The sequence below is a fragment of the Schistocerca nitens genome, chromosome 1 (assembly GCF_023898315.1).
Source record: "Schistocerca nitens isolate TAMUIC-IGC-003100 chromosome 1, iqSchNite1.1, whole genome shotgun sequence".
NCBI classification, from domain to species: domain Eukaryota; kingdom Metazoa; phylum Arthropoda; class Insecta; order Orthoptera; family Acrididae; genus Schistocerca; species Schistocerca nitens.
The window spans coordinates 858,446,686-858,470,496 of NC_064614.1; the positions used below are offsets into that span (position 1 = coordinate 858,446,686).

At 40.8% G+C, this 23,811-nt stretch overlaps 1 protein-coding gene across 1 annotated transcript in view; it reads left to right on the top strand.

Annotated features, from left to right (window-relative positions):
* LOC126263492 (nodal modulator 3) overlaps positions 1-23,811 on the top strand; it is a 172,565-nt gene that overhangs the window by 103,633 nt on the left and 45,121 nt on the right. Inside the window, exons 8-9 of the mRNA XM_049960588.1 lie at positions 1,611-1,816; positions 4,608-4,786. Of these exons, the coding sequence (XP_049816545.1) occupies positions 1,611-1,816; positions 4,608-4,786 (385 nt within the window). The remainder of the gene's footprint in view (positions 1-1,610; positions 1,817-4,607; positions 4,787-23,811) is intronic.

Here is a 23,811-nt window from a genome sequence, read left to right on the forward strand (position 1 = left end):
CCAGGGTTTTTGTTACCTCTCACTGTTCCCTGATGTGAGGGATGTCCTACCCACTATCCTCACCCCTCCCACACTGGTATTCCATGACCCACGGAATCTACATAGTATTCTTGTCCATCCCTACACAACCCATCCTCCCAATCCCTTGCCTCATGGCTTATATCCCTGTAATAGGCCTAGATACAAGATTTGTCCTATGCACCCTCCCACCACTACCACCCACTCCAGTCCAGTCATAAGCATCAGCTATTCCACCAGAGGTAGGGTTGCCGGTGAAACCAGTGTGTTGCATTCTAGGTCGTCATGACAATCAACAAGCTGTTTGTCAGCATGAGTAGCCACTGATGAACTGTGGCCCATAAACAGTTGGATCACCCAGTTGCTGAACACGCTGCCCAACACAGTGTTTACCATTTCAGTGACTGTTTGACAGCCCGTGCCATCTGAATCCTACCCATCAACACCAGCTTTTCTGCATTGTACAGGTGGGAACTCTCCCTGCAGTATACCCCACATTTCTGTAACCCTGCTGACCTCAACCTCGGTTAGTTATTGTCATACACCCACCTATCCCCTTTCCTGTTCACACTCCGGTACAACACAGTCATCTTTCCACCAACACACTGACAGTCTTTTTACTTCTCTCCTTTTCCACTGCCCTCATCCCCGTCCTCCGTCTGACCACCTGACCGGACCTAGCTGCCCTGCCTCCTCTCCACCTTATCCCTATATGCTCCCACATGTAGCACTTTTCCTTTGCCCACGCCTGCCCTGCTGTCCCTCCCCAGATTGCTTCTCCCATCAACTGCTGCTGCTTGCAATCTGTCCTGAGCAGCCATAGACTGTGGTCGTGTGTGTGTGTGTGTGTGTGTGTGTGTGTGTGTTTTGATCTGTCAATCTGTGACTCAACCTCTTCACTGTATGATGAGTAGTAATCTAATATTGTCACTCTCCATGGAATACTTTGAGAGTTCTCAGTTGGCCACAAATGGATGTAGTGCTGGGGAGGACCAACTTCGTAAGTTGGGGCCTGAAAGATGAGAATGATACTCTTTGTGAATGTGTTCAACACTTGCAGCATATTCTGGAATGCCCCACTTCTCTGTTCCAGTTTATCTTTGGAGAGCTGGGAAGCAAATAATTGTGATGTAGCTCAGTATTGCACCAAAATTACTGTATCAAGTTGCTTATGTCTGTATTCCAAAATGGAAGAAGTGGGTCACATTTCAGTTGGCCGTGGGTTGAATTAGCTTGAAAGCCAATATCCCATGAATGTGTCCTCTTTTGATTCAATACCATGAGAAGATCTTATTGGGGCTTATGGTGGTTTATCAAAATTGATTTTATGTCATTTTGTAATTCCACTGATCTGTAATTTTTGTAATGTAGCTAATATGCCTATACCTTGGTGAATTCTCTTTTCTGATTATTACTTCACTGTGTGGAATTTCCTAAACATTGTATTGCATCACTTATTATTATTATTATTATTATTATTATAAATTTTGTATCTATCTTTACATCTAGATTACAATATTGTAATCTAGATGTAAAGATAGATACAAAATTTAAAATAATAATAATTTTCAATGGGTTCTTTCTTTTTATAGGTTTGCTCCAGTTGTTCATTCATTTGAAATCACTGATCACCCAGTTTTGTCAGGTATTGTGTTTTCACAATTGAAAGTGCAGCTCTCAGGAGAATTGCTGTGTTTGAATCCCGGTAATGACTGTGGGGATATACCAGTTGTTTTGAACACTATACCTCCGGATAATGATAATACCAAAATACCTGTTGGGATAACAGTTGCACGAGGTATGTAGGCACTCATGTTCATTTCTTATCAAAGAAGAATAACAATTTTACCATTTAGTGTAAAATGTTTAAAGTTTTTTAGATCCATGTTCCCAGAATCTAAGTATTTAGAAAAATCAGTTTAAAATTGTAGTCTTGTTTAACACACACACAGACACACAAACGCAAACAAACAAATCGACAATTACCGCTTCAGCCCATTCTCACTCTAACAAGAAGACCCACTGAGTAGGTTAATGGGGTGGGGAATTCATATACACTAAAACTTCAGACTTCTGATTTATTCAGTTGCTAAATTATTTAAGTTGATTAGAATAAAAGAATAATTTATATTATGTTTTATTATATTATATTTATTTGTGTAATTACATAGAAACTATAAAATCTGTGAGTTGTTATGTTTGTTTTTATGGTTTTCTCTTACTACAGCTTTTATTTCATATGCATTGGCTTCTCATTTTGTAATACTTTGTGTAACTCTTCATGAACTTAAGCTCTTGGAATTCTCACAGCAGACCTTCACATGAATTCCTGGTAACTTCTGCCACTGTATTTCGATGAGTATATCTGTAACACTCTCATGCCATATAAATGTATTTGTGATGAAACATGAGAAATTCATAAACTGTTTCTTTTCTAGATGAATTATATTCCATTAAGCTTTCTTGTGTCATGGCAGAGGAAGCCACACCAAATAATGTGCCCCAGGTAGCAAGAAATAAATAAACTTTATTTACACCGAAACTGAATACAACACCCAACATTCATTGGGTCTTTACAGTACTTCTTGGTTCCAATCCATCAATAATTACTGACATTCGTCTTGGAGATTTCTTAAATGAGCGATCTTGGTGCAACTGTATCAGTGGAGAGTGGTAGGGCTAGAGGATGCGCCAGGAGAGAGGCCTCAGATGGACTAATGACTTGGCCGATGTAATCAGGGAGTGAAGGCGACATGTGCACAGATGGGACACGAGTGCAGCAGGAATTGGGCCCAGCATGGAGAATTCAGCCAAGACCTGAAGTGACAGTTTGAATGCGAATCATAGTGAAGGCTTCAACAGCTGGTGTGGAGAACTCGAGGCATGGAGTGAAGTCACGGCTTGAAGCAGAGATGTGTGCGCCCTATGCAGAGAACTCAGATGGGATGCGGGGCGAAGACTCAGATGGGACTCCATGTGTACAGAAGTGATGGGAGCTATGATTGGAGGACTGGGGATTGGCACTATGGCTCGAAGTGACTCTTGGTGAAAACTGACTGCAGTCAGGCAGGTGTCGCCCTTTATAGCTGCCCGGTGGAAAATATTTCTGCAAAATCAGTGGACACACAATCGGTGGAAGAATAACCAGTGCCCGCGAGGGCAGCACTAATTGCAGTGACTCTCATACCTCTACATACTGCTTCTTCACAGTGGTGTCACCAGCAGCCTGGAGAGGCAGTGGTGGATCCCAGGGGGATACTGCAAACTGTTTCTACTGAATCTAAGTCTGAATATTTTTCCAGCAACTAGTTTAACATGGTCATTACACATTAGGTCATTACAGATGCATACTCCAAGTTATTTTAAATTGGTACTGTATCCAGGGTTGACTCCCGAATGAGGTGGCGCAGTTGTTAGCGTACTCAACTGGCATTCGGAGCCACGACAGTTCAAATCCGTATTCGGCCATCCCGATTTAGGTTTTCTGTGATCCTAAAATTGCTTCAGGCAAATGCTGGGTTGGTTCCTTTGAAAGGGTACGACCGACTTCCTTCCCCATCCTTCCCTAGTCTGGGACCAATGACCTCACTGCTTGGTACCTTCCCCCAAATCAACCAACCAATCAGGGTTGACTGAAGTCTTCTTTGTCATTCATAACAGCTAGAGGCCATGATATTTCTGAAATAAAGATAGAGTATAAAACTATTGTAAATCCTGCCAAAATTTCTGCATTATTGAATGAATTCTTTATAAATATAGATAAATTAAACATCAATGTAGCTTACCCAGACAAGATAAATTTCTAAAGAAACTTAATTCATTATGTGAAAGCAGTTGGCTTCAGTTACATTTCTATGAATTTCACTAAGATGAATACTTTTACCATTCATGATCACATGGCATTCCCAGCTGTGCTCTTATCAAGATATTTCATTTTTTTCTCTCATATTAAAGGCATTTAAGAAATAGATGGCATACTCACTGTCCCACCACATAACTCTTGTAATGTTAATTGGGCAAGGTGGGGGTTCTTTTCCTGTTGGTGAGGTTTTGCACCTGCCTTCTGCACTATTAATATCTGTTGGCACAGCACACAACCTGCGCACACATTTTCTCACTATGTTTTAAATTTAATATTACTAGCAGCTGATGACTTTTTTCAGATCAACAATGTTAATGCCTGTTTTCTAACTTTACCTGTATTCTGATTGAGTGACTGGACCCAAGATCTTCTGTCGTTGGCAGAAACAAATGTTCTTAATTTTGAACTAATCTCTCTTAAATCTTCAGAATTCATTTTTGTTTATTAATATTTGTTTTTGAAATATCTGTTCAAATATTGATAAAAAAGCATAATAATCTACATGGACAAACAACACTTCTCTATTTTTGCTGTTATAACCCCTCTTCGCCAGGGGATGTTTCCGTTGGTGCAGTTTGTTCCTGGTAGGTTTTATATTATTGTTTATTTTAAAAAAAGCACGGTGTATTATATTTTCACACCTCGATTTTTCCATTTCTCACTTGCACGTTATATAATCTGAAAATTAACACTCATTTAAAATTTTTCTTGTGGACTTCATTTCCAGATAGTCACTTCACATTTAGTGATGTACTTCCTGGCAAGTATCAAGTTTCTGTTGACAAGGAAGACTGGTGTTGGGAATCTGTCAGTCATATAGTGAGTGTGAACACAGCACAGTCAAGAGTACCTGCTTTCAGGCACACTGGCTTCTCTGTAACAATTATTTCATCACACAACACCAATGTAAGTAGCTTAATGAAATAACATTTAGTTTATAACCTTTCTCCTTAAGGTGGACTTTGTAAAAGCAGCTGATGTGTAACATATTGTTTAGCATTCTGAATTTAATGACTCGTCATGTTGACAGTCTGAGGAGATTTTAATGCTAATATCTCAACAATAAACAAATTTATATAGGATACTATTGACCAGTTAGCCAGAATAATTTACTATCAGCAATCAGTTTCATTTTTCGAGTAGCTCAGGATGACAGTACCCTTATTAGAGAAGGGTTCACATACCACAAACTGAAGTGAAACTAACACATGCCTATTGTGTAGTAAGTATATTTTCACATTGTGATGCACTGTTATTCTTGTTATCTAAAATAGCGGTATAAACAGTTTGGAATTAAAGAAAAAAAGGCTATAAAAATCTTGTTAGAATTAATATTATAGTGAATTCAGAGAGAGCTTTAAATTCATTGTTGTTATTGACAATTTTACATTAATTTTTGGAAATAGTTTCCTCTCCTCACCAAAAATTCCATTAAATGCAATATTAGGGAATTGTCAAAGAAACTGGATCACTGCGGAGGCTAGAGTGTCCCCAGAATAAAAAAGGGACATTTACTCAATTGTTACAACAAGCAATGATTCATAAATAATAAGAAAAATGTAAAAGAACCACATCTTGTCTTAAATTGGTAGCTCAGACAATAAAATAAAATCTTCATAGTATGTTCTTAAAAGAGAGGCTGGGATTTATGCCATAAAACATGATGCTATTTCTATTACAGAGAACAGTAGTATCATAAATGGCAGTTCATGTGTGGCAGATATTTTTCATAATTTAACATTAAAAATAGGTTAGAAAATTGTTGCAAGTAGTTTAGTAGAGGAAGAAAAATAGTACACTGAAGAAGAAATACAGAGAAAGTACAATGAAAGTAAAAATAGCTGTCAGGTGCTCTGACAAAATACAGGGTTATTACAAATGATTGAAGCGATTTCACAGCTCTACAATAACTTTATTATTTGAGATATTTTCACAATGCTTTGCACACACATACAAAAACTCAAAAAGTTTTTTTAGGCATTCACAAATGTTCGATATGTGCCCCTTTAGTGATTCGGCAGACATCAAACTGATAATGAAGTTCCTCCCACACTCGGCACAGCATGTCCCCATCAATGAGTTCGAAATGGTAAGGCTTCTGCTTTAGCCTTTTCCGTAAGATTTTCCAAACCGTCGGCTGTGGTACGTTTAGCTCCCTGCTTGCTTTATTCGTCGACTTCCGCGAGCTACGCGTGAAACTTGCCCGCACGCGTTCAACCGTTTCTTCGCTCACTGCAGGCCGACCCGTTGATTTCCCCTTACAGAGGCATCCAGAAGCTTTAAACTGCGCATACCATCGCCGAATGGATTTAGCAGTTGGTGGATCTTTGTTGAACTTCGTCCTGAAGTGTCGTTGCACTGTTATGACTGACTGATGTGAGTGCATTTCAAGCACAACATACGCTTTCTCGGCTCCTGTCGCCATTTTGTCTCATGCGCTCTCGAGCGCTCTGGCGGCAGAAACCTGAAGTGCGGCTTCAGCCGAACAAAACTTTATGAGTTTTTCTACGTATCTGTAGTGTGTCGTGACCATATGTCAATGAGTGGAGCTACAGTGAATTTATGAAATCGCTTCAATCATTTGTAATAGCCCTGTAATGAATCATCACAAACCTTAAAAGTAGAAGTTTGTATAGAGCTGGTGGTAATTTTCAGCATATAACATGTAATCTTTTGTCTTTGTATGATGTACACTTAACTGTATAGTGTCTTTTGTTCCTTCATCACACTTGTAATAAGCCATTAATTCCCCACTGAGAATCACTGACCTCTAGGAAAGTCTCCAATTCAGCCACAAGCTAATTTTCCATAAGCTTACGTTTTGTTCACAATATGACGGTTCACAAATGTATCTTACAGCGGAGGTCAACAAATTGGCATCCAATGTAATTGCACTATTTCCTGAGTCTGTAGCTCAACCCATGTCCAAACCAGGACTGGCTCTAGGAACAGTGCTGCAAATCATGAGTTGTACTTCCATGTGTGTGTAAGGTGTAACTGTCATCACTAATTTAACCACCAATCTAAAGGTACCAAAAAATGGCCTCTGATCCCAGTTGACTGATATCATTCATGCTGATGAGCCATGCAATACAGTCATTAGCCACCTATGGAGCCCTCTCTAAATTTTTTGATGAGATCCGCTGGCCTTTTTTGCCACCCTTCCAGTTATTTCACTGAGGTGCTTAATTTCCTTCTTAAATATGAAGCTGCATTGTCTAATATACCCTCCCTCGGCATTTGAACCTTTCTGGGAAATCAGTTCCAGTCCCAATAGATATGGCATTTATTGGTAGCTCATGTTTACTCCCAGCAATGCCTACTATCTTTCATCTGTTGGTAAGCCAAAAGGGGAGTACAGTAATCAGTATGAAAAGTGTCTTAAGTTTCACTGGAAGAAAATGTATTTATTGATGACTGGTTTTGGACTATTTGTCCATTATCAGATCAGCCGTAAATGTAAGTTTTGTGTTGCACCAGCCATACAAGTGGAAAGCTGGCCATGAGATCAATATGTGTGATAGTAGATAACTTACTGATCTCATGGCCAATTTTGCATATATTTGACTGGTGCAGTGCAAGACTTACATTAGTGGCTAATTTGAAACTGTTTACCATATACACTGATCAGCCAGAACGTTATGACCAGATATTTAATAGCCAGTATGTCCACCTTCGGCACGGGTAACAGTGGCGAAGCGTCTTAGCGTGGAAGCAACGAGGCCTTGGTAGGTCGCTGGAGGGAGGTGGCACCACATCTGCACACACAAGTAACATAATTCCTGTAAATTCCGGGGAGGGGGACAATGAGTTACGACGTCACGTTCAGTCGCACCCCAGATGTTTTCGATTTAGTTTAGATCTGGCGAGTTGGAACTCAGCACTGTGTTTCTTGAAGCATTGCATCACACTGCTGGCCTTGTGGCATGGCACCTTATCTTGTTGAAAAATGACACTGCCATCAGGACCAGTTGTTATCCCACTGGACTTGCATTTGGGAGGACAACAGTTCAAACCCGTCTCCAACAATCCTCATTCAGGTTTCCCATGATTTCCCTAGATCACTTCAGTCAAATGCTGGGATGGCTCCTTTGAAATGGCACAGCTGACTTCCTTCCCTATCCTTTCCTTTTCCTGATCCAATGGGATTTGGTCCCATCCACCAAATAAATCAACTAACTAACCAGCCGTCAGGAAACATTATTGCCATGGAGAGGTGCACATGGTCTGCTACCAGTGTACAATACTCCTTGGCCATCGTGGTACCTAGCATGAGCCCCACTGGACCCATGGATGCCCACTTGAATGTTCCCCAGAGCATAATGGAGCCACAGCCAGCGTGGTTTGCAAGCTGGTTCATAAAACTATTGTTAAACTGAGTACTAATTAAGAACACTTCACTTCATCATTTTAAAATTGTACTAAACTATGCCATATAACAATTAACGTAAATAATGTAATGGATAGTATGCATTTTCTGTTTTATGCAACTTTTAATTTATGGTAGTTGTAGTTCATATTTATAGAACAACAGAAACAGATGAGCACACACACACACACACACACACACACACACACACACACACACACACACACATAAATAAAATAAGGCCAAAAAATGATGCATGATGTAAGAATTATCCGAATAGGACTGAAATATGTAGTTGTGATGTATATTTACAGACAAATAACTGATTACAGTTTCAGAAAGATTGGATGATTCATTCAAGATAATGATCTTCACAAACTGATCAAGTCAATAATGCACTGGTCCACCTGTGGCCCTTATGTAAGCAGTTAATTGGCTTGGCGTGGATTGATAAACATGTTGGATGTCCTCCTGAATGGTATCATGTAAAATTTTGTCCAGTTGGCATGTCAGAGTGTCAAAATCACAAGCTGGTTAGAGGGCTCTGCCCATAACACTCCAAATGCTCTTGATAGGGGAGGGATCCAGTGACCTTGCTCACCAAAGTATATGGTTTGGCAAGCATGAAGACAAGCGGTAGAAGCTCTCACCGTGTGCAGATGGGCATTATCATGCTGAAATGTAAGCCCAGGATGACTTGCCATGAAGGGCAGCAAAACAGGGCATAGAATATTGTCGACATAATGTTCTGCTGTAAGGGTGTCATGGATGACAACCAAAGGGATATATTATGAAAAGAAATGACACCCCAGATCATCACTGCTGTTTGTTGGGCCATATGGCAGGGGACAGGGCAGGTTGGTGTTCCACCACCATCAGGGCCATCTCCAGACATTCCTTTGCTGGTCATCAGGGCTCATATGAAGCAGGATTCATCCCTGGAAAACATCCCAGACAACAGTGGGATACTAACCTGACTATCGTCCACCATGTGGCCTACCTGTCATGTGCCATTTCTTTCGTAACACTACCCCGTGGGTGTCATCTGCAGCACCCTTACATTACAGTGGTACATTGATGATATTCTGCATCGTGTTTTATTGCCCTTCATGGCAAGCCTTCATGGGCTTACATTTCAGCAAGATAATGCCCACCCACACACTACAAGAGTTTCTGCTGCTTGTCTTCTTGCTTGTGAAACCCTACCTTGGTCAGAAAGGTTGCTGGATCCCTCCCAATTGAGAACGTTTGGAGCATTGTGGGCAGAGCCTTCCAACCAACTAGGTATTTCAACTATGTAATGTGCCAGTTGGGCGGAATTTGGCATGATCCCGTAAGAGGACATCCAACAGCTTCGTCAATCAATGCCAAGCCAAATAACTGCTTGCATAAGCATTACTGACTTACTCCATTAGTGAAGCTCTTTCTCTTGAATAAATCGTCCAATTATTCTGAAATTATAACCATTTCTTTGTCTGTACATGACCACCACATTTACCAATTTCCATCACTTCTGAATAATTCCTTCATGGTGCTTTCTTTTGTGTGGGTGTGTGCGAGAGAGAGATAGAGAGAGAGAGAGAGATATGTGGTCTAAGTCCATTGTATTGTTGTGTAAAAGTTTGAAGAGCCAATTTAGACATGAACTTTGAGATTTTTGCCAATTTTTCCTTCCACCGGAATGTTTATTAGAGTATTCTGTAAAAATCAGTTTTCAAGAGTTTAGGTGACAGCAGCCAGGAGAGCATTGTGCTGACACCATGCCCCTGCATCTCTGCATCCTGTGATATAAGCTGAGGATGACTCAGCGGTCAGTTGATACTGTTTGGTTCTTCTGAGGTCTGTTCACATGGGATTTAGTTTTTAGGTTTTATAGACTAAACGTATGTATGAAACACTTCTGCTGACACCAATTCACTTCAGTAGAGATGAATTATTGAGATAATATTAAGAAAGTGCTGGTGAGAGAAAGAGGACCAGCTAGCTGTGTTCATGAACAATTCATTAAGCACATGTGCTCAGGGGATAAAGTGGCAGAAAAGTGCCAGTGTATGATTAAAAATGCTTAATCACCCATTAAATTGTTGAAATGCACATTTTGGAATACGACAGGTACCAGGCAGAGCCAAAAAGCAGAATATTGAACTTTTATTCCAACATGTTCAGTTCAACATTTTATTGGGAAGTTAACCATTTTAAATCTTGACACTGGCACATTTGTGCCAGTTTGTCACCTGAGGATGTTCTTATTGAATGAAACCATTGGCTTAATAAATGCACATAAAATAAATGTTGGAGTGTTTTTCTTAATGTTCACATTAATCAACTGTGGCAGTGCAACATGATCAAATATTAACTTCCTTCCAGTTGTGTGAGTGGGGTAAAGTATGTATGCGGCCAGTCACATATATAATGAATGACGAGTATACAACTTAAAAAGGAGCTTGGCAAAAAGATTTTATAAAGTCATAGCAGTCATGGGTACTTATAAGTATCATGCATTTATTCCTGTGAACAACGCAAAAGGCAAAACAACAACTTTGGGTATTGATAAATTGCTTCAGCTGTATGTAGTCCTTTATTACTGAGTCACTACCAGTTTCAAGGCACTAAAAACATCATCTTAAGGCGAACATGTAACTAAAACACTATATAGATGAAAAGTCCGTAACTTTTTACCCAACATTTATTGTCCGCCAAAACAAAACACAGCTAAAAGGTGGTATGACATAGAATAAAACAGTCTGATTCCAATATAATATATTTCAATATATAATTAGCTCCATCTCTGTGGTCTATACACAATTGTGAACCGAGGACAGTGTGCTGTGGCATACTGATGGCAGGAAAGTAGACAACTTGACTGTGGACGGCTCGTGTCCGCATCCCCTGTTCGTGAATGCGTACAGACCAGAGAAGCAGACCCATTCACTACATGGGAATCTGGCTGTTTTATTCCATGAGGTACCGCCTTTTAGCAGAGTTTTATTCTGGTGGATAACAAATGTTGGGTACAAAGTTCCAAGCTTTTCAGATCTAATGTTTCAGTTCCGTGTTCACCTGAAGATGCAACTTTTAGTGCCAGGAAACTGGTAGCGATTCAGTAATAAAGGACTAAATACAGCTGAAGCTATCTATCTTTAAGATTTTTCAGCACTTCCAGTGAGATTCTCCAGTGGACCTAACAAAACCTGTCAACAGCCATGCTGATTTTCTTTGTATATGTTTCATATCCCCCTGTTAGTTGTTTTTGATATGAGTCAAACTCATGTGAGCAGTATTCTAGGCTGGATCACATGAGTTTCTTATAAGGAGTTTCCTTCGTCTACCTGTTGGATCTTCATAGCTATTCATAGCTGTAGTTGCCCTACCAACAAAGTTGTCTCTCAAAAACAAAAACTGTTTTTTTGATTTTAAGGATTTTGGTGTTCATAAAATTCAACTGGGTCCAGATTACAGGACTTATTGCTTGTGTCTGTAATGACATATTGTGGATGGCTTATGTGCTATTAAGAGATGAAACAGAAGAAGTAAGATTTTATTTATCCTTTCATGTAGTCTAGCTCTTTCTTTGTGCTAACCAAAAAGACCTGATAACTTGGCTGTAATTAAAAAACTTAATAGTTCATAAATCAAATCCAATAACTGTCATTGGAAGAATGTATTGATTATCCAATGAAGAGCTGCGTAAAGCTTCAGATTATATTGGAGAAGAACATGTTGTTACATTATTGCTTGGGAGAACTTTGTTACATCAATTAAAAGAAAACTGCAATACATAATCTTAGACTCTAAAAATATTGTTTGTCGATCATCATAACATTTTGCTTGTTGGAGATGAGTAAAGAAATCCTCTTTGCAATGCACCCAAATAACACATTGTTAAATAATAACAGCTACATCTGTGTTTAATAAATGGTATTGATTAATTTTAATATATTTGTAAAATGAAGTTATAATGAAGAAAACTGTTCATAGTCTTTTGAACATGTGTTATTCTGGTGTATGTTAAATTATCTTTACAGTTAACAGGGGAAAGCCAAATGTCTATCTAAATTTAAGTGTATAATTTTAATAATGTAAGAATTCAACAGCCTTATTTGGGATTTGCAGGGTGTATACGACCCGGGGCAACCGGGAGGTCCGGGAAAAACCCGGGAATTTTTTCATCCGGCAGAAAACCGGGAAAAACCCGGGATATTTTTAGAATTCCGGGAACTTTTCATTGTTTTCAGTTAAATTTTTGTACTTTTGACTGGTAAGAACCGATACTCTAACAAAGGATATTACTGCATCCCGCTACTGCAGAATAATACTTCAACAACAAAACATAAACGAGAGAAAAAAACGAAAATAAATTGCAAATGAAATGCGCCATGTACAACAATGACACACAGTGCTCATGCAAGCGTCTGCCAGTTGAAAATGTGTCAAAGTCTTTAGGAAGATTATGCAGTGCTTCATAACAACAAATTGCTCATGCACAGTTGAGTCACGTTTGAGTAGTAGATTCTCCCGTTTCTGGCTACAGGAAATGTGGCTGTTGGCTGTGCAAGCAGTCGCAGCAAGCAGCTAGATGCTACCGGGAAAGGGGGCGCCAAATTCATATTCTTGAGGGAAAAAAAACTTGTTTCACAAAGCGCCTAGCATCCAGCGCACTTTTGCCTATCGATTATTCACATGATTTTGAAACGCTTCCCTGTCGGTTTTTGAACATTTTTGAACACATTTTAAGTTGATTTCTGAATGAAATATAAGTTGACTTTTGAATGCATGCATAGTGTACGTGATGTTCCAGTCAGGAGAATCTTCGTCGCATCTAGAAATAAATTTTCCGCAAACAAAAGGGGACGGGGCTATATGAACAGAGGGAGTAAAGCTGAACGGATGAATGCCAATCGCTGTCTGATTATGTGGTTGATTGGGTTTGCGAGTGATCAGCATTGTTATAATTACTAGCGAAATCCATAGGTTCAGACTACCAGAATGGAAATAAATGACTAACAGGAATAACAGGTGAGAAAGATTATGTATTATCTTCTCGGTGTATCCAAGAAAATAAAATTTTGACAAAAAAGTTTTGGCCACATCGCTACACTAGTAAGGACCAGTAGTACAGTCTCCGGCTAGCAGCTGGGTAAGTTCTATTCTGGAAGTAACACGGAAAACTTGTTGTTCGAACACTTAATAACGCCTAACCAGAAAATAATCGCGGGGTAACTAACCCTGTGATTCTGACAGAGTTAGTGAAATTAATCGGCGAACAAATTTTGACAATGGCAGCAATAGCTACAGAATTGGTGAAGACAAGATTGTTGGAACGAGGAAGGAGAAGAAACGGGGACATCACACAAATTATGGAAGAATAAGACGATTCCAAATTTACATACAAATTTCTTAATACTTCTTTTCGATCTCATGCTTGAGAAGCTGGTGCGTATGAATGAAATGTGAAACCATTTCCTAACATAAAACTTTTTGCTTGTAGGAGGCCTAATAGGCATTCGATATTGGTACTTCGTGGATTATATTCTGTCGTGTTATAAAAATGGCCATTTGTGCCAAAACAATCTCGTTTATTTGGTGTGTTACAAAATTGCTGCCATATTAGAAAGGCCCATTTTGTTTTATCTAGCAGACAGTGACAAAATAGACGTAATAAGATCGAGAAACTACACCAGTCTTGGGTATTATTTGTATTAACAGCTTTTTCAGTATTAGATAACGACATTTCAGTTTTTCATGTAGCAAAACGTTTGACGAACTTTGATGAGGTAATAGATTCTTTCGCAGAAAGGAAAGCACGCCCTGTAAAGCTGTAGCAAGATTAGAGAGAAAAAATTCTAGGAGTTAAGGTTTGAAGAAATGTGTAATTTCTCGCTTATCTCTTGTCGGTATTGGTTTTATATATCCTATATTTAATTTTATGTCACACAAAACAGCAAGTTATTAACTAATAGGCAATAAAGAGTTCAGATTTTCTGAAGAGTTCTTGTTCTCTCGATTACAAATAATCCCATATGATATTAATTGCGAGATTTATTTCAAGAGGGGCAGGCTGTCAAACCGGGCGACTGGGAGCAGGAGAGGCACCATAGGACATTTCAATTTCCACTCTCCTGAATATAGTTTGGATGTGCAGTAGAAAAATGCTTTATGAAGATGCGTGGCACTGCACTTTGGCATACTTAAGACCAAATAATATGTCTTACATTTCCTCGAATACATATGTTTTATGTTTCAGACTTTTCAGAAATATGTGCGCTACAAGATGAACATAGGGTATATTTTGAAAATCCGATTTTTTTAGTATTGACCCGGTTCTCAAATGTCATAGATCTGGGGCTGATGTGCAGAGCAGTCTGAGTTATAGTGGGTAGTCTCCACATGAACCGTGTTTACATTTAGTGATTTTTCTGTTTTCCCTTCGTTTACTCACACGTCAAATGAAAACAAAACGGATATCTGTGGCCAGGAGCTTTCAAGTGAATTAAAACACATTCACATAATTACGGAAGGCTAAAATATATCATTAGTTTCAGATTTTATTTTATTTCCACCTTTCTGACGGTCAAGCATTAATCGCCTTGAGGAACAATGAAGTTATTTTTGTCTGTTTGCTAAAGATATTTGACTTTTGTTAACCTTTTCCGCAGAGTCAGTCAATGTATTTGAAACGAAATGTTTAATTCCACAGTACTTGCTAGTTTCAACTGTTTGCTGCATTTCAAGTGCACGTTTTCATTTTCTAGCACATCTGGCATTATGCCATAATAAAGAACCAAACATCATATAATACAGTACTGGTGCTCCAAGAAAATTTACATCCCGAAAACCACACTGAAAAGCTTAATATCAGGTCGAGGTCTACTTCATTGGGAATCCGGACATACTAATGTGCACTTCAAATATCCACTTTAAATCTGCACATTTTAATATTGTTCACGAAATTCCTATGCTCTTGCAGTATCCTCTGATCTCTTGTTTCTTTTATGATATAATGTATGATCTTTCAATGTTTTACACGTACGTACATACGGGGTTCCTACGTCGTGATAGCTACCCAAGATCGCGGTGTCGCCTGTTATCTGCACTCTCTGGCAACTGCTGAAACGAACCTATTTCTGACAGGTCGCCGGAAAATATTGCGAATAGTGGTTTGAAAAGTGTTACTTTCAAAGTAAATATCCTTATATGTAAGTTGTACTATGTGCAAGAATGTACCATGGATTTATTAAATCACAGAGATTTTGACTCTCATTTAAAAACCAATTCTTTGATGATGAGCCATTTAGAAGAATTTCGAACCCTGAAAACCAGACATTTATGTCATTATCAAAACTTTTACTGGCACATTAGTGTGATATATCTTAAAAGTGTAACACGCGCAAAAAAGATCAACAGTATATGCAAAAGCTTAGCTTCTCTTGAAGCTTGGGAACAATATTATATGTGAAAGCTTTGCTTTTCTTGTAGCAACACTATGTACAGGGTGATTCAAAAAGAATACCACAACTTTATGAATTTAAAACTCTGCAACGACAAAAGGCAGAGCTAAGCACTACCTGTCGGCGAATTAAGGGAGCCATAAAGTTTCATTTAGTTGTACATTTGTTCGCTTGAGGCGCTGTTGACTAGGCGTCAGCGTCAGTTGATTCTAAGATGGCGACCACTCAACAGAAAGCTTTTTATGTTATTGAGTACGGCAGAAGTGAATCGACGACAGTTCTTCAGCGTGCATTTTGAACGAAGTATAGTGTTAAACCTCCTGATAGGTGGTGTATTAAACATTGGTATAAACAGTTTACAGAGAATGGGTGTCTGTGCAAAGGGAAAAGTTCTGGACGGCCGAGAACGAGTGATGAAAATGTAGCACGCATCCAGCAAGCATTTGTTCGCAGCCCAGGAAAATCGACTCGCAGAGCCAGCAGAGAGCTGCAAATTCCACAATCAACTGTATGGAGAGTCCTACGAAAAAGGTTAGTTATGAAACCTGAACGTCAACTACCCGAGGCGATGGATCGGCCGCCAGGCAGCCCGTGACAGAGCACTTCATCACTGGCCTCCAAGAAGCCCTGATCTTACCCCCTGCGATTTTTTCTTATGGGGGTATGTTAAGGATATGGTGTTTCGGCCACCTCTCCCAGCCACCATTGATGATTTGAAACAAGAAATAACAGCGGCTATCCAAACTGTTACGCCTGATATGCTACCGAGAGTGTGGAACAAGTTGGAGTATTGGGTTGATATTGCTCGTGTGTCTGGAGGAGGCCATATTGAACATCTCTGAACTTGTTTTTGAGTGAAAAAAAAAACCTTTTTAAATACTCTTTGTAATGATGTATAACAGAAGGTTATATTATGTTTCTTTCATTAAATACACATTTTTAAAGTTGTGGTATTCTTTTTGAATCACCCTGTATATTAATGTAAGCTGTTAACTTTCCCTGTTTGTGCATTCGTGCTACTTAACAGTGATGTTGGTGTTGGCTGACTACATCACGTGTCCTATGCTCTGAATATCCGGTGTCGTCGGCCGGCGAGATCATGTGACATAGCTACAAACGACTTACAAAAGCGCATCGAAATCTCGATTTCAATGATTCGGAAAGTAACATGCGGTTTTTGGTGGAATTCCAATGTATACTTTGGTAATACGAAAGTACGCAGCGTACATGTTGCTGCACATCGGAGATATTTCCGAAACGTGTCTTTTTCCCTGAGTTTCATTTTCTAAAGTGCCGGGAAATTGTACGCCCGTGTATAAAAACCGTAACCATTCAAATGATTGATAAGGGAAAATATACTGTCAACCAGGATAAAGTGTGTTTTTAACTGGGAAATCTGGGAAAAAACCCGGGAATTTTTTTTCCTTGTCCACATATACACCCTGGATTTGACACATTACAACTTAGCAACAAGTAAAAATCCTTACAGGCTATGCACTTGTTGCTGTACTTACCAGTAAAATAAATTTTATTATGAAAAGTTCCCAGTGAAACACAAACTTGTAATTTTCACAGTAATTTGGCACACATGTTAACAAATAATGTTTGACTAACATAAATTTTTTACAAAAATAAAAAAAATAAACAAATCTTATTTCGAAATTTCAGAATAAAAAAAAATTATTCTTGGAAAATTCAGCACTGTTATGAATATCAACAATTAGTGCATACTTTTAAAGCATATAAGAAACTGAATAAAATGGATCAGATTTTAGATCTGCAAGTCAAATACTTTTTGAGATGTGGTGATTTTAAGATTTATGAATGTAACAAAAATCACATAATTTTGGAAGTTTTAAAAATTGTGAAGAATGAAAAGTTTAAAAACAAATTAATGTGGGATTTTTCAAACTATTATAAATGTACAAAAAATTATCGAATCTGAAATGTCAAGAACCTGGTCATTGCTTGATTTCACATGAACTGGCCCTAGACTGAGATTAATGCAAAGAATCATAAATAAATGTAACCTAACAATGAAAGAAGTTGGTTAGAAGGTGCTTGTTTGACCAATTCTTGAGTATTGCTCATCACTTTGTGAACCTTACGAGGTAGGAGAAATAGAGGAAACAGAGACGATTCAGCAAAGAGCAATGGCTTTTACCAGCACAAGATCATTTAGACAGCAGAAACACATTACAGAGATGCTGAATCAACACTAGTGGCAGATTCTGCAAGAGAGGCGTTATGCAGCATGGAGTGGTTTGCTATTGAAATTCTAAGAGAGTTCCTCCAGGAAGAGGCAGACAACATATTACTTCCGTCCACATATGTATTGTGAAATGATCACAACAAGAAAATTCGAGAAATTAGAGTTAATATATAGGTTTACTGCAGTGCTTTGCGTGCAGTTGATGTCAAAGGTGAGCAGTAACTACTAAACTGCTACAATTGAACAGCTTTGCAGCTACATAAACAAGAGATAACAAAATACATATCTGCAACAGAAGTTCAGTGAACACTGCAGCATATGAGACCTTGAAACAGTTTGATGGTGCCTGTATACAAGATAGAACTTGCTTGCCCATATCAAAACTAAATTGCTGATGATGGGTAGTGCTCTCTGCTTCATAAGGCAGATGGGTGTTAGTGTGACTTGTGAACATCAAAGAATAAACTTTTTGCAAGCACTGTAAGAAAAAGTGATGTAATTGGAACAGCATTATGGCTGGAGAAAGTTACTATAACATTATCTAGACCGCTAGGCATTCTTTCTGAATTCCCCTTTTTTCCATTTAGCTTGTTAAGAGTAAAGTTGAACATGGTAAACATAACGGGTTGGAGTACAATCAAGTTATGAAATAGATTAGGTGCAGATCTTCATCTTTATTAAGCAGTCATCATCACCATCACCATCACCACCACCACCACCACCACCACCTCTCTCTCTCTCTCTCTCTCTCCCTCCCTCCTTCCTTCTCTCTCTCTCTCTCTCTCTCTCTCTCTCTCTCTCTCTCTCTCTCCCCCCCCCTCCCTCCCTCCCTCCCTCCCTCCCTCCCCCCCTCCTTCCTTCTCTCTCCCTCTCCCCCTCTTCATCTCTATCTCTCTCTCTCTCTCTATATATATATATATATATCTCTGTGTGTGTGTGTGTGTGTGTGTGTGTGTGTGTGTGTGTGTGTGTGCAGGCATTATGAATATGGTCTATTTGGTACTCTGCATACCTTAATTTTTATGTTTGTCACCATTCACTACTGACAATTAAAAAGGTGGACTATAGTTTTTGTATTGTATTCATAAATGTTTCCATGTATAAGTATTAAGTGTTTGCCACCATTGTCACTTATTATCCGGCAAAATGAATGAAAGATCTGGTCAGAGTGGCAGTCCCATCATGTTCAGTCTTGAGAAACAGGCAAGTGGGTGTAGTAACTTTCCACACTCCAGTATTCTAATAAGTGGAGCACAGTCACGCACTATGCATCTGTACACCAAGGTCTGCATAGCACAGTAGTTAGACATAGACGGGCACTTTTGTTCCCAGAATAATACTGTATGTATGAATTCATATTTTATCTGAGTAAATGGCTGGCCACTTTAATTTGTATGCCTCTTTTTTTCTTAAAAATCTAATGTAGTGTGCTATTTTTGAAACATGTTTTCTTGTTCCTATTTGATAACTCATTTATTCTGAACTGTTTGAACACAATTTCATGCAAACAACATTTTTTTCTCTAAAGGGAAGGACATATCAGGGTTGGGGATTGGAGAATGAACTGTATGATGATGTAGTTTAAGATGCATGCTATCTCACACTGTAGTGTCCACAGCTAGTGGCTAGCTTTGCTGCCTCTATATCATGGGGTCGCGGGTTCGATTCCCGGCCGGGTTGGGGATTTTCTCTGGCTGTGAACTGGGTGTTTGTGTTGTCCTCATCATTTCATCATCATCATTCTTGACAGTGGCTTGATTGGACTGTGCAAAAAATTGGCCTGTGCAAAAAATTTGGACTTTGTATGGGCGCTGATGACTGCGCAGTTGAGCACCCCACAAACCAAACATCAGATCACACTATAGCTTCCATCCAGGAATATCATCCTCTGAAATCAGAGAGGAAGCACATACCTACCATCCTTTAAAGTGGTACTGATTTTGGTGTGGTGAAGCAGCCAAGAGTGAATGGTGTTAGACTAGCACTCCTTTGAGTTGTGTGACAATTTTATTTCTGTAGGTGTTGAAATCTGTCAAGACTCACGCAACTGGCTGAGCGAGAGGCAGGCGCTTAAATACACGATCGGGGGCACTGCTGTTCATGTATCCAACCAAAAGTAAGGGAAAAGACATCTGAATTTAGGCTTACACGCTGACTTATGGCTTCAAAATTAACATATGAAGAACTGATATTGCCAAATGTTAATGACTTGTTTCCCTTTAAATTTATTGGAAATTTAATGTTGCTGTGTTTCACACAATTTTCATTGTGCAATAACTATTTTTGTTGCTACAGTTTCTCAAAAAATTATAAATTGTAACATTATAAGTAAATATATATATGCCTGTTGCGAATTAAACATGAAATCATTTGTATCAATGTTATAAAGGTGGTTATCAGCTCTTATTAAAAATTTAAATAGAGAAAGGATAAAGAAAAAGAAGCGAACCAAAATTTATTTTAGGCTGAAGTTGAATCAATGGCCCTCAGCACCGAGCGAGCTGGTGTAGTGGTTACCACACTGGACTTCCATTCAGGAGGATGATGGTTCAAACCTGGGCCCGGCTGTCCTGATTTAAGTTTTCCGTGATTTCCCTAAATCGCATCAGGCAAATGCCGGGATGGTTCCTTTGAAGGGGCCCAACTGGTTACCTGCCCCATGTTTCCCTAATCGGATGACCTCGCTGTTTTGTGCACTCCTTCCAAATCACCCAACCAACCAGCCATCCCTCAGCTTACTGACATGGCACCTTAGACACTAAGCATTTGTGGTGCTGCAAAAACTGAAGCTGTTTTTTCTGGTACCGCACGCCGTGGAATTTGAATCCACACCATACGTCATGGACGTCAAAGACCATTGGAGGTCTCTGCACCATCGCGCCTTAAGCTGTGGCGGCGTGTGCCTCCTGGCCCACATTTAGTGTGAGGGAGCCACAGTGGAACACGTGGACCCAGCGACCAATAGTGGTGCCCCCGATTGTGTATTTATGTGCCTGCATCTCGCTCAGCCAGCGAGTCTAATCATTGCATGAGCATTGACATATCGCCTTGACAACAGACAGCGTGTTTACCGTTCTTTGTTTTCATTACCAGTGGACGTCCTGGATTCATGTGGTTGTCCCCGTCACTCCGTAGCTTCTTGCGTGTGGTCGTCGTAAGATCTCTCTCGATCGTCCGTCCGTCATTGTTTCATGTCCGTCCTTTCCATTTATTTGTTTGTTCTTGGACCACTCTCCATTTGGTCCCGCTGCACTTTCTCGGGCACCCCGCGACCGGAATGGTTCATGGTTACAACCAGTTTCAACATTTTTGGCGACGAGGTAAATGGTGGTAGTTGCTATCATGGAGGCAAAGTTGGTCTGTCTTCGGGAGCAACAGCAGCAGCTCACGCAGCAGCAGCAGCTCCAGTTAGACATCTTACAACAGTCGCTGTGGTTGCTAACGGACAAAGTCGATGCCCGGGATGTGTTACAACAACAACAACTTCCGAGTCCTTGGGTGTCCGTTGCCTTCCCACGTCCACCATCATTCCTACCCTTTAATGACGCTAAAAAGGACTGGGAAACCTACTTACATCGGCTGAAACAACATTTCACGGCTTTTCAAGTCACGGACCACTCCTTGGAGCGGTCTTTGTTTTTGTCGTGGGCCTCCCCAGACACATTCTTTCTTCTCCACAAATTGGCACCGTTGCCCGATCCTGTGGCTCTCTCTTTCCAGGAGATATGCCTTTTCCTGACAAACTATTATTCCCAACGCTACCATGTGGTCACCTCTCAGCTGGAGTTCCACCAGTGCCATAAACAGCATGGTCAATTGTATCGTTCCTGAGTCACGGACTTGCAGGGTCTCAGCCATTGATGCGATTTTACGAACACCAGTCAGCAGAGTAAGGCTTCGTATGCGGACTCCTTGATCCGGGATGTGGTGGTTCAGCTGGCTACCGATCCTGAGGTTGATACTACGGTGTTGAAACTCAACAACCCCTCCTTGGAAGAGATTCTCCACATTGCCCACTCCTTTGAAATTGCTCAAGCAGCTAACTAGCATCTTATGAGGCGGCCGCAGGTGGCGGCGATTGAGGCATCATGGCGCGTTCTGCCCTCGCGACGTTGACGTGGCCAGCACCGTTGGGACTCCTCGTCGTCTGACAGCTCTAAGGCATCGGCGCCTCCAGTTGCCCCTCGTCGCCGGTCGCACGGCCCACTTCCATCTTGCCCACAGTGCTTTACTGCACATTCTCGAGCTGATTGTCCCCATTGCTGGAAAACGTGTACGCTGTGTAATGAGGAGGACCACATCTGACCAGTTTGTCATAGTCGCTCGACTCACTCCAATCCTGCCTGTCCTGGGCCTCAAGATACAGTCCATGCTCTACAGTTGGTCATCCCACAGGATGACCCATCAGCGCGGAAGCTTTTCCTCACGCTCCGCCTTTTCACTGAGGATGTCAGTTTTCAGGTCGACATTGGGGCCACCGTCTCCCTGATTAATATGGTGACATATACCCGGCTGGGCTCTCATGAGTTGTCACCTCCCTCTCGCCGTTTGATCACCTACGGAGATGGTTCCATTCCCCTTTGTGGGCAGTTCATCGTCCAGGCAACGTACAAGCGTGTTCCCTACCTCCTTACCCTCTTTGTCATGTTTCAACTGTTTGGCTTTTCAATTTCCGACGAAGTTAAGTTCCCAGAATGAGATTTTCACTCTGCAGCGGAGTCTACGCTGATATTAAACTTCCTGGCAGATTAAAACTGTGTGCCCGACCGAGACTCGAACTCGGGACCTTAGGAGACGAGATACTGGCAGAAGTAAAGCTGTGAGGACCGGGCGTGAGTCGTGCTTCGGTAGCTCAGATGGTAGAGCACTTGCCCGCGAAAGGCAAAGGTCCCGAGTTCGAGTCTTGGTTGGGCACACAGTTTTAATCTGCCAGGAAGTTTCGAAGTTAAGTTCGTTTCCACGGCTGTTCCTTTTCAGGACTTGCACAATCTGTGCTCCGCTTTTGTGTTGTTGTTTGCAATGGATCTCAGATGTGCTTCCGGTTTTCAGGCGCACATACCCCTGTAGCCGGATGCACAGCCTCACTTTTTCCGGGCCTGGCCTCTTCTGGTGGCCTTACGGCCGGCAGTCAAGCAGGAACTTGATCAGCTCCAGGCCGTTGGCGTTCTGGAGCCTGTCTCTTACAGAGCCTGGGTGACGCCATTGGTGGTCATACAGAAACCCAATGAGTCCCTTTGGCTGTGTGGGGACTTCAGCGCTACAGTCAGTGCTCAGTCCCTCGTTGACACTTACCCCATTCCCCGACAGGAAGACCTTCTCACCAAGCTAGAGGGGGGGGGGGGGGGGGGGTTTCAAGGATTTACCTGGCTGAGGCATACCACCAGTTACCCTTGGATGCCGACTCTCAGAACATCATGGTTATCAACATTCCTTTCGGATTGTATAAGTCAAGCGCCTTCCCTTTGGCGTCTCTTCAGCACTGGCAATTTTCCAGTGGTTCCTGGAGCAGCTTATACAGCCTATCCCCACCCTTGTGAATTATCTGGATGACATCTTGGTCACCGGGCGTTCCCGCCAGGGACATTTGCAAACCCTCAGCGCCTTATTTCATACTCTGCAATCTGCTATTTTACGCTGTCGGCTGGACAAGTGTTTTTTTTTTTAAGTGGAATACTTAGGCCACTGGCTTAGCAAAGATGGCATTCGTCCTTCGGGTCGTAATGTCATGGACATTGAGGCCCTTCCTCGTCCCAAGGACTTATCTGAACTCCAGGGGTTTTTGGGCAAGGTTACTTATTACTTAAAGTTCTAGCTCCAGGCTGCCTCCATTGGTCAACCCCTCAATCACTTGCGTCGCAAAGGGGCATCTTTTGCTTGGACTCCTGCCTGTGACCAGGCTTTT